General features: G+C 46.5%; 1 protein-coding gene across 11 annotated transcripts in view; it reads left to right on the forward strand.

Annotated features, from left to right (window-relative positions):
- LOC106613511 (dynamin-like GTPase OPA1, mitochondrial) overlaps positions 1–18,269 on the forward strand; it is a 60,360-nt gene that overhangs the window by 37,888 nt on the left and 4,203 nt on the right. For all 11 annotated transcript variants that reach the window (XM_014215848.3, XM_014215850.3, XM_014215853.3 and 8 more), the window contains one exon: positions 1,802–1,912. In XM_014215848.3, coding sequence (XP_014071323.2) covers positions 1,802–1,912 — 111 coding nt within the window. The remainder of the gene's footprint in view (positions 1–1,801; positions 1,913–18,269) is intronic.

Consider the following 18,269-nt stretch of genomic DNA (forward strand, 5'->3'; position numbering starts at 1 on the left):
TAATAATTAATAACTTCTTGTTGCAAGTTAACACCGGTCTCATGAACAATCTCTCAAGCACAAGCCCACGTGCTAGTGAGTAGCCAGCTAATCTTTAATATTAAAAATTTAGCCAACTTACATTTACATTTTACATGTTAGTCATTTAGCAGACGCTCTTATCCAGAGCGACTGCATACGTTTCATACATTTTTTTTCTTCTCCGTACTGGTCCCCCGTGGGAATCGAACCCACAACCCTGGCGTTGCAAACACCATGCTCTACCAACTGAGCCACACGGGACTTGAATCTGTTTGCTAGCTAACAAGGCAGAACAGGTGAATTGTTATGAACACATACTGTCCGTCTCCAACTGTTTGAACAGCATGCTAGCCGGTCTACTTTGTTCAGATGTTGAAATCGAGTGGCGTACTTTATTTCTCAGAATGTAAACGACTTGCCAATTCCTTATATAATTGTTCTTTATGGTTATTGCACATTTATAAAAGACTAGACAGCTGGTGTAACAGTCTTAGGCTAAAATGCTGCTAGCAGTAAGTGATACCCCAATGTCGTGCGCGACAAACGGAGGATTTTCCAGAATCAATGTTCATTGATACTCCCGTTTTTAGTAGTGTCTGGCTCAGCTCGCAATTTGAGGAGTTGAGACATAAAATGGGTATTGTTAGAAAGGTTAACCTCTATTACAGTAAAATAATGTCTCACTGTGTTTCAGTGTCCGTATGATCTATTCTGTTGGACCAAACCGCAAATGCAAATAGCGAGTTGAAACCGCTTGTCGGAGAGTAAGTGATCTCTCATCATTGTTGATGTGAGTGGCAGGGGTAGGGGCTGTGTGTGTGAGAACAGAGAGGAAGAGGTAACGCGAGAGCTTTCACTCTGTCCAAAATAACCCCAATGCGTTTGAATGGACTTATTTTGGACCTCAGCTTGTCGCTTGCCTTCCCGCCTTTGGAACAATGACTCCCATTGTTACGGCGGAGACATGAGCATCTCGTCATTATATAGATATCTGGTGTAAATGGGAAGGTGCACACAGCACAGACGCAACGAAGGAGACAAGACCAAAAAGACATTAGAACAAGCGGACAGCAACGCTCATAAAAACAATATATAGATTTGAATTAATCAAATTATTTTGATATATCACCCAGCCTTATTGTAAGCTCAACTGTCTTGTCCAAAGAGCACTTGCTCCATTTTCTAGGCATATATATATTTTTTTATATGTATATCCACCCACCCCACTGCCTTCAGAACAGCCTCAAGTCGTCTGGCTTGGACTCTACAAGGTGTCAAGCGTTCCACAGGGATGCTGTCCCATGTTGACTCCAATGCTTCCCACAGTTGTCAAGTTGCCTGGATGTCCTTTGGGTGGTGGATGATTCTTGATACACATGGGCAACTGTGTGAAAGTGTGAAAAACCCAGCAGCGTTGCCGTTCTTAACGCAAACTGGTGCTCCTGGCACCTACTACCATACCCCGTTCAAAGGCACTTAAGTCTTTTGTCTTGCCCATTCACCCTCTGAATGGCACCCATACACAATCCATCTCAATTGTAACAAGGCTTAAAAATCCTTAGTTTAACCTGTGTCCTCCATTTCATCTACACTGATTGAAGTGGATATGAGAAGTGACGTCAATAAGGGATCATGGCTTTCACCTGGATTCACCTGGTCAGTCTGTCATGGAAAGAGCACGTGTTCTTAATGTTTTGTAGACTCTGTGTAGGTCTGTTTGCTGTGTCTTTGATGTCTGACATTCTGTGGTGTGTGTGTGTGTGTGTTGTCACATATTCAGTGCGGCGCCTGGAGAAGAACGTGAAGGAGGTGCTGGAGGACTTTGGTGAGGACAACGAGAAGAAGGTTCACCTCATCACCGGACGCAGAGTACAGCTGGCAGAGGACCTCAGTGAGTCACCTCACACACTTATTACACACACACACACACCAGCTACATACACACACTTCAGTTTAACCAGAATGGTACAGTCTCATTTGTGTTCCCTCCTGTTTATGCCTTACTAACGAATAGATCACTTATATTATGGTACCTAGTGGAAGAACAAATATCTTTATGTAGAACAAATATTGTTTTGAATATGATGGATTTGGCTGTGCGTTTCTCTTTCCGATTTGACGACCGTGTGGTTTTGCAACGTACCAGACGCCACTAGATGGCAGTGGTGGTAAAGGAAAGGTGAAGTCTTCTCATTCACCATATGTCAGCGCATTGGAAAAGCTTGACTATCCCGTGTCTGTTACTGCTACGGATTGACCGCTAACAGTGGGATGTCTGCTTCGTGGCACTGACGTCTTAGACACGTTCTGACCACTGCGTAGCTTAATTTACTGTATACTCCCCACACGCATGTGCGTTCTGGACACACACATTTACATGACCTTACACTTTAGGAACTTAGCATGCACACACGCTCTCTACTTCAAGAAAGGTGAATGCATGCGCGTATGGACACACACACACACACACACACACATGCTCTCGCTCGCGCTCTCGCTCTCTGGGCTTGAGACTTTAATTGCTGCTCTCAGGAGACGAGGTGGTAAGCAAAAGAGCGGGAAAGAGCGTGTCTGGCAGCAGAATTTAGGAAACAGTGTGCTGCCTGTCATGTCTCCTAGCCCAGCCCTGCTCTCTGCTAAGAAGCTCTGCTGATACAACACAGCAATATGTGGAGCGGCCGAGTGGAGTGTCGACAAGCCCAGACTTGCTCTCTCACACACACACTGATAACAGAGGAAGCAAAGTGACAGCGCCTGCCACCTCTAAGTGCGTGTGCGTCTATAACTTTCAACGTGGTCATAGTATCATTTTACTATGGTAGTGCACTATATGACACATCAGAATATACAGTACCAGTCAACAGTTTGGACACACCTACTCATTCAAGGGTTTTTCTTTATTTTTACTATTTTCTACATTGTAGAATAATAGGGAAAGCACTTTAAAAAATATATATATTTGGGATTCTTCAAAGTAGCCACCTTTTGCCTTGATGACAGCTTTGCACACTCTTGGCATTCTCTCAACCAGCTTCAAGAGGAATGCTTTTCCAACAGTCTTGTATGAGTTCCCACGTATGCTGAGCACTCCTTCACTCTCCTTCTTGGCCAAATAGCCCTTACACAACCTGGAGGTGTGTTTTGGGTCATTGTCCTGTTGAAAAACAAATGATAGTCCCACTAAGCGCAAACCAGATGGATGGCGTATCGCTGAAGATTCTAGTTAAGTGTGCCTTGAATTCCACAAATGAACTTTTAACAAGGCACACCTGTTATCTGAAATGCATTCCAGGTGACTATCTCTTGAAGCTGGTTGAGAGGATGCCAAGAATGTGCAACGCTGTCAAGGCAAAGGGTGGCTACTTTGAAAAATCTCAAATATGAAATATATTTTGATTTGTTTTAACACTTTCATTTGGTTACTACACGATTCCATATGTTTCATAGTTTTGATGTCTACACTATTATTTTACAATGTAGAAAATAGTAAAGAAATTCAGAAAATCCCTTGACAGCGTAGGGTGTCTTGACTTTTTTCACATTTTGTTACGTTATACAGCTTTATTCTAAAATTGATTTAAATTGTTTTTTTCTCATCAATCTACACACAATGCCCCGTAATGACAAAGCAAAAACAAGTTTTTAGAAATTTTAGCTAATTAATAAAAAAACTGAAATCACATTTACATAACTATTCAGACCCTTTACTCAGAACATTGTTTTGGAAGCGATTACAGCCTCGAGTCTTCTTGGTTATGACGCTACAAGCTTAGCACACTTGTATTTAGGGAGTTTCACCCATTGTTCTCTGCAGATCCTCTCAAGCTCTGTCAGGTTGGATGGGGAGCATTGCTGCGCAGCTATTCTCAGGTCTCCAGAGATGGTCGATCGGGTTCAAGTCTGGGCTCTGGTTGGGCAACTCAAGGACATTGAGGCTTGTCCGGATGCCACTCCTGCGTTGTCTTGGCTGTGTGCTTAGGGTCGTTGTCCTGTTGGAAGGTGAACCTTCGCCCCAGTCTGAGGTCCTGAGCACTCTGGAGCAGATTTTCATCAAGGATCTCTCTGTACTATGCTCTGTTCATCTTTGCCTCGATCCTGACTAGTCTCCCAGTCCCTGCCGCTGAAAAACATCCCCACAGCATGATGCTGCCACCACCATGCTTCATCGTAGGGATGGTGCCAGGTTTCCTACTGATGTGACGCTTGGCATTCAGGCCAAAGAGTTCAATCTTGGTTTCATCAGACCAGAGAATCTTGTTTCTCATGGTCTAAGAGTCTTTAGGTGCCTTTTGGCAAACTCCAAGCAGGGTGTCATTACTGAGGAGTGGCTTCCGTCTGGCCACTCTACCATGAAGGCCTGATTTGGTGGAGTGCTGCAGAGATGGTTGTCTTTCTGGAAGGTTCTCCCATCTCCACAGAGGAACTTTGGAGCTCTGTAAGAGTGACCATCGAGTTCTTGGTCACCTCCCAGACCAAGGCCCTTCTCTCCCGATTGCTCAGTTTTGCTGGGCGGCCAGCTCTAGGAAGAGTCTTGGTGGTTCCAAACTTCTTCCATATAAGAATGATGGAGGCCACTGTGTTTTTGGGGACCTTCAATGCGGAGGACATTTTTTGGTACCCTTCCCCAGATCTGTGCCTCGACACAATCCTGTCTCGGAGCTCTACGGACAATTCCTTCGGCCTCATGGCTTGGTTTTTGCCCTGACATGTACTGTCAACAGTGGGACCTTATATAGACAGGTGTGTGCCTTTCCAAATCATGTCCAATCAATTGAATTTACCACAGGTGGACTCAAAGTTGTAGAAACATCTCAAGGATGACCAATGGAAACAGGATGCACCTGAGCTCAATTTCAAGTCTCATATCAAAGGGTCTGAATACTTATGTAAATAAGGTATTTCCGTTTTTTATTACTTAATTGTTTGAACCCTGAACGTTTTACTTAATTTTATGAGTTAAGTCTTACCTTGTTTCAAAGTAGCCTAGGTAACCCTGATTGGCAATATGGTGCCATTTGGGACGCAGACCTAGGAGTGAAAGGGAGAAGATAAGAGGATGCGGCGTGTGTGAATTAAAAAACACCACCTTGGGTGGGTGTGTGCGCGTTGGTTTGTGATACAGCTTAGTTCTCCATTTTGTATCTGTTTATGATTTCATACATATCCAGAGGTGTGTGTTTCGTGGTCAACACATTACCTGTCTGTGCGTATTCACATGTACTTCTGTCTGGACTCGTGGTCAATACGATACCTAACCTTGAGGAGCAGGCATAGTCACAGTTTTGTCTCTTTCCTGTATGCCAGTGGGGCTGCAATGAGTCTCTAGGCCTTGTTCCTCTCTGTTTGTGCCTGCCACCGTGGTAACGGGAGACCCTGGGAGAGAATTCATATGCTGTTGGCCGTGACACACCCACGCTCTGACCCCCCAGGAACTGACCGTTAGTCATACACAGGACTATAGCGATAAAGACAAGTCCAGGCCTGTTGACAGAGTGTGTGTTGGGGTTGTTGCTAACTTGTATTAAAGTGTGTGGGCATTTACAGTAGCCTATATTTTTGTGTGTGTTTGGGTCGTTGCTCACTGGCTCCGTGTTGGTTGTTCTTTGTTTGGTAGGCAGAGAGAGCGGTCCATAATAACAGGCTATTGTGTAGTGACAGACTGAGGCGTCCACACTATAGTAGCCTGCTTATTTAGTGAAGCCCTGCTAAGTGCATTAGTGGAGCAGCATGAGAGAGGCGTGCTGCCAGCCTGCCAGGGCCTTGTCGTCTCTGTTTCCAACACACACACACCATTTATCAAATCAAATGTATTTATATAGCCCTTGTTACATCAGCTGATATCTCAAAGTGCTGTACAGAAACCCAGCCTAAAACCCCAAACATCAAGCAATGCAGGTGTAGAAGCACGGTGGCTAGGAAAAACTCCCTAGAAAGGCCAAAACCTAGGAAGAAACCTAGAGAGGAACCAGGCTATGAGGGGTGGCCAGTCCTCTTCTGGCTGTGCCGGGTGGAGATTATAACAGAACATGGCCAAGATGTTCAAATGTTCATAAATGACCAGCATGGTCAAATAATAATTACAATAGTTGTTGAGGGTGCAACAGGTCAGCACCTCAGGGGTAAATGTCAGTTGGCTTTTCATAGCCGATCATTGACCGTGACATACCATGACATACACACAGTTCAAAAATGAGGGTGCTGGGTACCCTCAACCAATCAGGGCACACACACACACGCTAGCCTATTTTTTTTAGTTCCTCCTCAGTTTAGTTTGTTAAAGGTGTGTGCATTGACGGCGCTTTCCACTTGCAGCTATGATATGGTTGTTGATGTGTCTGGCGCCTATCTGTGTTTGCCGGCTAGGCTGGCATTCAGGTGTTGCCTTGAACACACATACACGCCTCTCTTTTGACTGTATGACCCTTCTTCCACACACACACACACACACTCACACCGTGTTTCGCCTATAGCCCTGTGGCTGCTAAATCGTTGCCGCCACTACAAAATGTTATTTTGAATAATTTTTTACAAATTTCTGCTTTTTAAAGGTATATCTAGCATGCTAGTTGCTAGCTGCAAACTAGCATTAGCACAATAACTGTAAGTCTATGTGAACAACTAGAATGCTATCAGTTCCCATAGAGTTCCTTTCATTGTCCATAGTTAGCAATAGCTCACGAAACTGCCTTAAACTCCCTTCAAACTGCATTAAAAGACATTCAAATGGTATCTGTTAAATCATTTGACTGTTAAAAAAAATAATAATAATAATCCTGCACTATCCCTTTAAGATAAGTGACTAGTTATACAAAGTATTAGTCATCAGAAGTGACCACAACCCCCCACCCACCCACTACTTTTGCCTCTGCTGCTGAAAACAATCCTTGGGGAAGCACTGACACATGTACACTCTCTCTCTCTCTCTCTCTCTCTCTCTCACACACAAACACACGGACGCACGTACGCGCATCCACGCACACACACACACCAGTTGTTAGGTTGAGTTTAAAAGGGGCTGCCTTCACTTCCTCCTATGGGGATCATATTCTCTCACCAAACCACCAGAAGGGTAATGGAGAGGAATATAATAAACGAGAAAACACTCCTCTCTTCATCCTCTGCTTCTCCGTAGAGGAATTCCAAGACCTACATAGGGAGTAGGCGGCCATTTGGGATGCAGACCTCCTCCTCCTTCCCAGAGTGTTTGATGAGGGAGGCTGGTGGGGCTGGGAACACAATGGCTACACACCATGTTGACTTTGCCCATGGCTGCAGGTGCTGCACACTTCCAGAGACGGAAGGGAGGTTACTGGCAAACCAGACAACCCGCAGAGAGTATCCCTGCCTGGGCTTGTCCTCCTCCGACATCCTCTTGTCACTCGGAGGAACCAAGGAGGAGTGACGCTTCAGAAGTAGAGGCTGTTTTTCAGAGTAGTCTCACTTTATTAAAAGCTGTTTAGGAGGAGGATAGTGGTTCTGAAGGGATGTAGGATACACTATCAAGCGTTGAGCCATGGTGCTCCTGAACTCAAACGTTCATTGGAACTTTCCCGACGCTTCTGCGTTCCAACCTTACAGTTTGCGAAGCACTTTTTTAAGACCCTAGCTACATTAGATCAAATGGGTTCAGTCCATTCATGTAAGGTTGTCAGTCTTGATGCAGTAAGAGTTGAGGATCGTGCTGGTTAGCCCTCTGACAGTGCGGAGGTGGTTGTCTGTCGGTAATGTAGACCTAGATGTGTGCCAAAATAAATGGCACTCTATTTCCTGTGGGCCCTGGTCAAAAGTAGTGCACTATATAGGGAATCGGGTGCCGTTTGGGATGCTGCCCTGGAGGTTTCAAAAGGGCAGTGGAGCCCATCACTCTAAATGACCAGAGACTCTACTGGGCTCTGAGATACGGCTCAGTGCACAGCCACAAGACTAACTTGGAAGTTTGGAGTTGTCTATAAAGTTAGGCTATTTTTTGCCATTTCTCCCCTCAATTAGGCTTGGGCGGTATATCGTGTATACTTGGGTATTTTTAAATACAGACATGATTTTTCAATACCTTTTTAAAAACGTATATGTTTTGGGGCACCCTAAAGCATACATTTTTTTATTGAACCTTTATTTAACTAGGCAAGTCAGTTAAGAACAAATACTTATTTACAATGACGGCCAAACCCGGACGACACTGAGCCAAATTATGCGCAGCCCTACGGGACTCCCTGTCACGGCAGGTTGCGATACAGCCTGGATTCGAACCAGGGTGTCTGTAGTGACGCCTCTAGCACTGAGATGCAGTGCCTTAGACCGCTGCGCCACTCGGGAGCCCGATCTGAGATGTGCCAAATAAATGATATCCAGGTCAGGGCTCCAGCTATGCATTTGGTTCACTAACTTGCTAGCTTAGTGGCTAGATTGCAAGATCAAGCTTCTTGGTTACAGCTTCTTAAATATGTGTATTCTGATTTATTTATTTTTACATTTGGAAAGAAATGGTGCCGCTTGTGTGCACTGCCGGTAATGCCGTATACCGCGCTATAGTACAGGAACGGTATGAAGGTATGAAAATCTGGATACCACTCTACCCTCCATCTAGTCTCAAACTACAGGCCCGCAAAGCCAAATGCAGATGCAGGCCCCGGGCAAAATTAATTTGAGGCTCTCGATCTAGTCGGAATATCCAACAGTCATCTGAGGATCGTCTTTAACCATCTATGATATAACGAGATCCAATACATTTTTTCCTGGTAAATAGAAAATATCAAGCTAATGTATTTAATGGCGATATTAGACATTATACAAGTGAATGTCTTGTTGTTTGGCTGAATTCCGACGTCAGCCTCTCCTCTCACACACCTGTGGGCTGTCTGGCCCCTCCCCCTGCAAGACTCGACAGGAGGAGATTCCACCAGTTTAGTTGGGTGGGAAGGTGTGGTGTGGTGTGTGTGTGTGTGTGTGTGTGTGTGTGTGTGTGTGTGTGTGTGTGTGAGAGAAACTGAACACGGTGTTACACCATCGTCATCTGAAGGCTGGAGAGGACGTCCCCCTCATAAAGATATTAGGCCAGGCCAGGGGTCATCTCGTTAATGGAGGGCATGGAAACTTTTAATTTCAATGCTTTCTCTCTTGTTCAATATGACCTGAGCCTCACCTGGCTGCATGCTTTGAGGGGGAGGGGGAGACACACTTCTCTTAACAAAGGCAGAAATGGGCTCCCTGGGGCAGTCTGCTGTTAAGAGCGATTTGCCCCTACTCGCAGCAGACAGGTAGAGCCCAGTGCCACTCAGGTTTCACACGGGGGAGGTGTGTGTGTGTGTGTGTGTGTGTGTGTGTGTGTGTGTAGGAGGTGGATCGTAGGAGTATTAACGGGTGGTGGAGGTGAAGCGACGTGTGTGTGTGTATGTACGGGGGGGGGTGCGTTTGTGTGAATGAGGGGGAGAGAAGAGGAGCGCACCACAGGCCAGAGCAGCTGCATGGCAGGATGCCTCCTCTTTTCCTCTCTCTCTGGAAAGGAGCCCAGTGCTAATATGGAACTGCAGGCCCGTCAGGAGATGACTGACTGGATGTGGGCTGCTGCCTTAATTCCAGTAATACACAACTCAATTACAACAACCCAAGAATACACACTATCCCTCTGTCTACGTGCCTCTCTTTAACCCTTGCTCTGTTTTCCATCCCCCCCCCCCCCCCCCCCCCCCCATCTCGCTATCTCTTTCCCTCTTCCCCATCTCTCTCTCGCCGTCATCGTTTTGCCTTGTGACAGACTGACACCCCTTTGACTCCTCATGATGGGAGAAAATGTGCCGTGTAAACGCCACCAGCTATGGTCTTCCTCCTCTCTGAAAGCATCAGTCTTTGCTTTTCAGATGTCATGAAGTTGTGGGCCTGAAAGGGAAGTTGCGGGTGTTTATTCAGCTTGTCACATTGATGGAGAGCGCGTGTCTTACAGTGCACAGGCACGCGGACTGCTTCTGTACACAGACACATGCCAGCGTGCGTGCACACACATACGCACTTATCTTCACCTTCATCCCTTGGTCTTTTCTAGCTCTCCCCGTGAGCTTAGTGTGTGTGTGTGTGTGTGTGTGTGTGTACAATAGCACTCTAGGTTGTCTGGACCTGCTCTGTGGAATGCCCTCACACACTCCTCCATCTCACATCTTCTCCCTCTATCCCTTTTATCTCTTTTTTTCCCCCCCTTCCCTCCTCTCCTTTGAGCTGCTCTTCCTCTGGAGTGATTAGTGAGGCTCAGTGAGAAGTGCTCCTCTGTTTCCTCCTGCGGTAGTGGAAGACGTATAGGAGTATTAGGTGTGTGTGTGTGTGTGTGCGCGCAAGGTTTTACTGTGTTTGCTCTGGGCGGCAGGTCACAGCAGAAATGCCCCCCCCACACACACACACACACACACACACACACACATCTGTTTGCTCTCTCCTCTTAGAGGAAGCATCTGCCGTAGGACAAGATGGCACTTGTCTGTTGCATGTATATGGAGCGACGTGGCATGTCCATTAGTTTTATGTACTGCTGCATGTACTGAGGTTTGGATTCCTAAGGAGCAACATTTTATCACACTATTGCGTTTTACATGGGATGCTGTATGTTTGATTTGGAGCTACTTTTTTTTTTACCCTTTGCGGATTGCCAATCCGCAATCCCTCAGCTGTTTTACCAGAACAAGTGGCTGGATGACCACTGTCTTATTTTTCGGATCTCGAATTGTCCCTTTAATCACTTAGGGGCCATTTGATGCTGCTCTTGCTCTCTCAAGGGCCCGTTGTGTTTGAATGTGTTGGCAAATGAATTGGCTGCCCCTTTAGGTTAAGCTTTTACTCTCCTCTAGATCTCTACATCAATTTGGTGGTTTTTTTAAAAGCATTTTGTCAGCTTCCCCTCATGTCCTCACATAGACAAATAGACGGTGAAAGAAGTGCCCCAAATGGGAAAGCCTATGGGCCCTGGTCAAAGGTAGTGCACTACATAGGGAATAGGGTGCCATTAGGGATTCAGACTCTGGCATTAATTGTAGTGCTAGTTTAGAAGTTTTCTCGTAAAGAGGAAACATCAAAGATTGACTCTGGGCCAACTTGTCCATTTTCTCCAGGGCTTGGGAGTAGACAAACACTACGTTTAGAGTTGTCATAACGCCGCTTTAAAACATACTGCTCTGTCTTTCCTTTCATCTGCAGCCAGCTTTCTTCCTGTCTTAACTATCTCACACACACCAAACTCCTGACCATGGATGGGCTCTTGCACGCACTCGGCATGCACAAGCTCACACGCAACGCGTGCGTACATATATTTGTGTGTTTTTTTAACGTTTTTTTAACGTAAAAGGAACAGGGAGCATGGCTGATGTTAAAAGCACATGTGGGTCTGCCCCCCCCCCCCCCATCCCCTCCTCTCTGACAGAGGACTGTTTATACCCCTCCCTGACAGCCAGTGGAGGGAACAACTTCCGTCTTCCCAACAGCTGGATCAGAGGCCCTCCCTACACCCGGCCGGCCAGCCAGCCGCTCCCAGTCCCACTCACGACCTCCTAACCTCCTCCCTCATCCCTCTCTCCTTTCCTCCCCCTATCCCCTCCTTCCTTTCTGAGGCTGGGAGCCAGGGCGGGCTGTCCACGCTCCCTCCGACACGTCCCTGGTGTTTTGGTGACCCCCCGCGCCCTCACCACAACCCCCTATTCCCCTGCATCTGTTTCACAGCCCCGCAGCAGCAGTCCCCGGATGGTTGTAAATCTCTCCTTGCTCTGCCTGAGTGTGTGTAGGAAAGAGGGGCAGGGGACATTTTTGGAGACTGTCCACCCTGTCAGAAACTCAGCCAGAAAGAGAAGGGGTAGGCTGTTGGACCTGCCTTTCCCAGGCCTTGTCTCAATACTCATCTACACTCCTCTCCTTGCCTCCTCCAAGACCACTAAAAGCAACAGATGAAAGCACTAATGTGTGTGAAAGAAGTACAGGGCAATGGAAGCTGTTTCAGGCCATTGGGGGACATGTTTACGCAACCTTACCCGTCACCTATCAGTGATCATCAAGAAAAGGTTACGAGGAATGGAAGCCTCTGAGGAGTGTTGAGACACGTCCCTGGTGCTCCTGAGAGAGTGATCCATTGGTGGGAAAAGAGGAAGTGGAGAAAGTCGTGATGTGGGACAGATGAGCGACCAGTGAGGATTCCGACCGTCTGTTTCCCTCCCAGCAGGGCCCCAAGGGGCCCATTCCTGCAGATCCTCCTGTCACTCAGACACCGTCTGTCTCCCAAATTTCCTATGTAGTGCACTACTTTTGACCATGGCCCCATAGAGCTCTGGTCAAAAGTTGTGCGCTATATAGAGAATTAGAAAGCCACTTGGGACGCATCCAGTCTGACAGCACCGTTACTGTTCACACACTTAGGCCCCTGTTAGCTGTCCACGACTCGGATAAGAGAATGCGGTAATAGGAAAACCACACACTTCCTCCCTCACATGGTAAAAATAGAGCAGTCTGTTTTAAGTCTTCTCTTTTGTTTTAGTTTTTTGAACAGATGAAATGGGGGATTTTCTCATTGTCTTCCCTGCACATAAACTACCAGGGGTTAGATTTGGATTATGTTTACTGCTGAATGCTTTAAGTTGGCAGGTCTTCTAGTTTTCATCAGACTTCTTCCCCGTCGCCCACTGACAATAGCTAGATTTCCATCCAATTGGCGACAGAGTTTCAATACGAATTCTAAAATCTGCATCAAAACAATATGCACGTTTTCCCGCCAGAGATGTTTCCATCAAACTGACTTTTTGCGGATAAAAGGCTTTGCGTAATGACACAGTGCACATAAAAAAAACACTTTTGCGATTTAAGTGTACCAAATAAAAAATACAAGTTAAATTTCCAGATGTATTTTCAACTCCACCGACGGTTTTATCACAAAAACTGTTGCGTTATATGGAAAATGTGCCCATTTTGGTCTTGGCACGTGCTTTAGCCAACAGCTCGCAGATACGGTACAGTTAGGCTAGCCAACATGATGAGATTATTATGGGTTAGAGTGAGAATTTTTATTTGTCAAATGGCAGCCAAGCATCGCACATCATGTCACCAGAATAAGACCCTCAATATTTATTGGAAAGGAGCTTCAAGCTCGCCACCATGTCTTCTGTAGCCTAATAAATCGCATGCTTTCCCCGAGTCGTAGTGGGAGGACCACACAACATATCATCCCGCGTGGTTCCAAGTTTACTTCGAACTCATGGTTTCCACCGCCATTTATTGCATAATTCATTTTACAAACAAAAAGATCCCACGGAACAAATTGTCTGTTGACTTCTATCAATATTTCCTGTTTCCATCAGACCGGTTCTGACTTTTTTCACGCGTCAGGTAATTCCTCTGCATGAAATGGTTGGATGAAAACCTGGTTATAGATAAAGAAACTTGATGTATGTTTTCAGAGATGGAGTTTGATTGTGCTTGCAATGACACATTTCACTCTTGCGGTGGCGTTAAGGAATTCAATGTTTGTTTGCAGTTCCTGCTGTACTGTGTGTCAATGGGACAGGTGTGTGCTCTCTAGACCAGCTGGAAACCCGTATTTAGCTGAGGGAGTTGGAGTGATGTGTGTGTGTGTGTTCTGATGGGTGTCATCGGCCGTCTCTGTGGTTCGTTTGGGATCAGCGCTGTTCCTTCATGGTACTTACCTTCATGGGACTGACTGACATGAGTCGGACCTCCAGATTCATCTGTGTGTGATAGAAGTCATGGAGACGGAGAGACAAAACGACCTGAGGTCTTCCAAGGTGTCGACCCTGATTCTGGATGTGCTGTGTGCCACAATCAGACTATGCCTTGGAATTGAACACGTTACAGTTGATTCTGTTCAATGTGTCCGTCTGCCTGCTTATGTGCGCGTGGACACACGCCCCGCGTTCAGCGGCGGGCAGTCCACACCTGTGGCTCGGAGGGATTATGACAGTGATTTAACATAAACACTCTGTCACCCCGAGATTATCAGGCCGACGTTACCCAGTAAGATTGATCGTCCGGGCTACTTAGCTGCAGTACAGACCATCTGAGTGCAAAAGGTTGGCTTTAGAAGCCTGGGAACTCTGGCTCTCTGTGATTTTACCATGGTTTACATCCTCCCCCCCAAAACAACTCACAAATTACATAGCTATTTTGTGAATTTCCAGCTTGAGTGTCTTGCACAGTTTTTATGGTATGAAGACTTGTCATTACTCTGCGCTTGTATGTGAAATACAGTCTCAATCGTGTACAGGTAAAGTAAGATCAGTGATGTTATGATTTTGTTGGAAGACTTTTAAGAAATATGGGATGTTTATGGGTTCCTTTTTCTTAAAACCCTCCCAAATTCATCGTCCTCTGTTTTTGATCATACTGCTGTTTTCCTGTTGAATCCAGTAGTGTGCCACTAGCTAAAATAAATCCACTTAGTAAATGAAATCTCCAGATTTTGCTCGTTAACCAATTTTACAATCCCCTGCATGCACAGCGTTGTTGACATCTCACCCTTTAAAGCTGTGTCAATGTTTGTCAATAAAACTGTACACAAAACTACACAACACGTCTTCACCTGGAGTTGTCAGGCTTTGTTTTCCCCGCTCTGCTTTTTTGTTTAGTCTGGCCCCTTTGGTGACCCCAGGTTGAACCTGTTCAGGCCCAGGGCTCGACTCCTTGGTTCTGCTCTCCTCAAGCATCTGGTTCCTAGATGAGCCCTCCAGAGTCAGCCCTGATTCATGGCTTTGCCACTGACGGGGCGTTTTGCCGACAACATTCCGCTTTCTGTGTCCGCCTCCTGCAGCCCTTACGTTTTTATAGCATGTTACAATACAGATTTAGAGACAAGTCAAGTGATATGGCGACGGCCTACTCTTCTGTTTGTTGCATTAAGAGATCGGCTTTCAGTCAGGACAGGATCGCGCATGCAGACGTTCAGAGTCGGACCCCCCCAACCCCCAGAATGTAACCTTGCTTGTGACAAGAGAAGTTAACTCATTTTTTTGAATGATGACAGTTTGGGACGGGAGCCTCCTGACCAGGCAGTGAACTCGGTCCTGTCTTGAGTTGGCTGATGCTGGACTGGAGAACCATGCAAAAAACAACAGAGAGGCTGGTCCTGGCACCGAACTTTACCCACAGAAAGCCTTGCGTTGACACTTTCTAATACAGTCTCCCTTTTCTAACGTCTGCCTTTCTCCTTTCACATCAAACTCTAGAGAGGGGCATCCCCCATATTAAAGAGATTAAGGTCTCTCTGTCCTCTCTTCTCTCCATCTGTATGGTGCGGTTGTTCAGCCTGGGCCACACTGTTTCACAGTCTAATTACAGGTCAATTAAAGGCTTTTCCCTCAGTCCCTTCTCCTGTTCCTGCTCCGGCCACCGAAGGCTTACAGCCTTTACAGCTCAGCAGAGTGGGAGTGAAAGAGATATAATTTCATGTGGAGATCAGCCGAGAGAGGGACCTGAAAGAGGGGATTGGGAAAGGCCCGGAGCCTGAAAAGGGGCCTGTGGGACAGAGGCCAAAGGATTATGGGAATATTCATGACCAGATAAAGGGGAGGGCAGCTGAATAGCAGTGTCTCAGGGCTCATCTCTTAGGTAAACATGCGCCTATATAGATTTTATTTTTTTTCCCCCTCTGAGGCAACAGGCAAGGAACGGCGACTCTGTCCACTTCGTGTGTTGCTTTTCCGTACACCTCAAAAGGAAAGCTGCCTTGTTGTGGCCTTTTCTTTCCCTTGTCGTCTTGTCGGACAAACAGATGGGGGAAGATAAATAAATATCTGTTTCTCACTGTTGCTCCCCAAAATATTGGCTTTTTCTGAAAGCTGCCATTCAGAGCCGTGCGTGCCCTCGCATTTCTCCCGCAAGATGGCAGGGCCTTCATTACAACACCATTAAAAATTAAAGTGAATTGCGGACCGAACTTCAGGTAAGGTTATCCCCTGTGGTTGACCAGTTGCAGTAAGTGGTCCACATCGAGCAATTAACTCGACACAATAGCTCCCTTATCACTGTCACATCTAGACTCCGCTCAGCAGTGACGCTTTGAAGGTGAGCCAGGGGTTTTCCCTGGCTTGTTTTGATGTGACAGAGATGTCCCCCCCCCCCCCCCCCCCCCTCCTTTTTTTCCTCTTCTCCCGTGGGTCTGGGTCAGACAGATGTTGCTAGTAATCCTGATCCGATTGGCTACGATTGAATTATGATGTTTTGCGGCCGGAGCCCAGCCCACACTCCTCCTCCCCGGTATGTGTGCTCCTTCACTTTCTTTTGAGCGGTATGGTTCTAGACTGGGGCTACAGCCAGGTTAGGTTTCAGCCTTGCCACACCTGCCGTGGTAGTGGAGCCGTGGAACCGTGTCAGCGTGCCCTCTCTCCCAGCTCTAATGCCTCCATTAGGTGTTGTAATCTCCCCTTACCGCCTCCCTATTGTGCCCTGACGTGTTAACTGAGTATCAAAGGCTGGGGAATTTCTTTTTGCCACCTGCCAGGAGTGTGTGTGTGGGGAGGGAGAGAGGAGGGGATAGGTGTTTTTCTGCCACTGCTTGTGCTGTTTTTCAGTGTGTGTGTGTGTGTGTGTGTGTGAGTGAGGTCAGTGTTTTCTCAGCACTTTTAGTGTTATATTTCAGGACTCCGAGGTGTGTGCGCGCGTCCTCAAAGGCTGCCGTGTGCCTTTCATCCGTCAGAAAGGGATACCTCTGCACCCGTTCCCCCTCAAAGGGTCTCGCACGAGCCCCTCGCTCTAGGATAAGGTTACCCTCTAAAGCACGCTTGCAGCTCCCACCTTTGTGTTGACCTGAAATGGACACTTAAGACATTGTTGTTCCCATGTCTAAACCGCTATGATTTATTGTCCCGTGGAAATCAAGGAGACTTATGGTTTTGAAGCTTTCAGACCTTTTTGTGTTTAAGTTTTTTGAGTCAAAAGTATTTGAAGATACTCTTCTGATTGTATCTCGTGAGGCTGATTGGAAGTAGCTGAGTTGCAGTTCGTGCCTCAGAGTTTTGTTTGAGTTTGTGCTTGGGGCAGCTCCAGTCGGATTAGTCTACTGGAAAAGAGAGCGAAGGAGAGACGGGGCCAAGGATGGGTGCAGCTGGCACTGCTAGTCCCCTATAGGCCTCCTTTTCTCTCTCGCTGGCCCATAGACTTACTCTTGCCATTGTTAAATCAGTGATTAAAGAGTCTCTGTTACTGCAGCCCCTCGTGTGACAGTACATGTTGTCATATGGACGGATTTCTCCTCAAAACGACCCCAACGGCGGGACGTGGTGACTCAACGTTTCTCCAGTCTATTTTCCCTTTCATGTGGAATGTTGTCATGGTATCTCCCGTCCATTAGCTAGACGTGTGCCTGGAGGGACATAACATGTCATCGGTTCGGAGGGGGGGTCTTTGATGTGGTGGTGGCTGTGAGCTTACTGGAAATGGCCCACAACTCTCCTCTTCAACAGAATATTTCACTGAAGTGGTTTGTTTTTTTTATGCTTGAGGGCTGTCAGTGGGGACCATCTGCTGTTGGGCTGAAATAAGAGGTGACAGTGGAGGCACAATGGCCTGTGACAAGTCTGTTATTCTGCAAGTAAAGACATACAACATTTCAGGGCATTGGTTTCACAATTCCCACTCTGACTGTGAAGGTATGCCATGGGCTATTATGTACACTGAACAAAAATATAAACACAACGTGTAAGGTGTTGGTCCCATGTTTCATGAGCTTAAATAAAAAATCAGAGACATTTTCCATATGCACAAAAGGCTCCTGTTAGTGAGCTTTTCTCCTTTGCAAAGATAATCCATCCACCTGACAGGTGTGGCATACCAAGAAGCTGATTAAACCTTATGATCATTACGCAGGTGCACCTTGTGCTGGGAACAATAAAAGGCCTCCCTAACATGTGCAGCTTTGTCACACACAATGCCACAGATGTCTCAAGATTTGAGGGAGCATGCAATTGGCATGCTGACTGCAGGAATGTCCAACAGAACTGTTGCCAGAGAATTCAATGTTCATTTCTCTACCATAAGCTGCCTCCAATGTCTTCTTAAAGAAATTGGCAGTACGTCCAACCGGCCTCACAACCGCAGACCATGTGTAACCACGCCAGATCAGGACTTCCACATCCGGCTTCTTCACCTGCAGGATCGTCTGAGACCAGCCACCCAGACAGCTGATGAAACTGTGGGTTTGCACAACCGAAGAATTTCTGTACAAACTGTCAAGAAACCGTCTCAGGGAAGCTCATCTGCATGCTCATCGTCCTCACCAG

This window comes from Salmo salar, chromosome 10 (genome assembly GCF_965601325.2).
Source record: "Salmo salar chromosome 10, fSalSal1, whole genome shotgun sequence".
Lineage (NCBI taxonomy): Eukaryota > Metazoa > Chordata > Actinopteri > Salmoniformes > Salmonidae > Salmo > Salmo salar.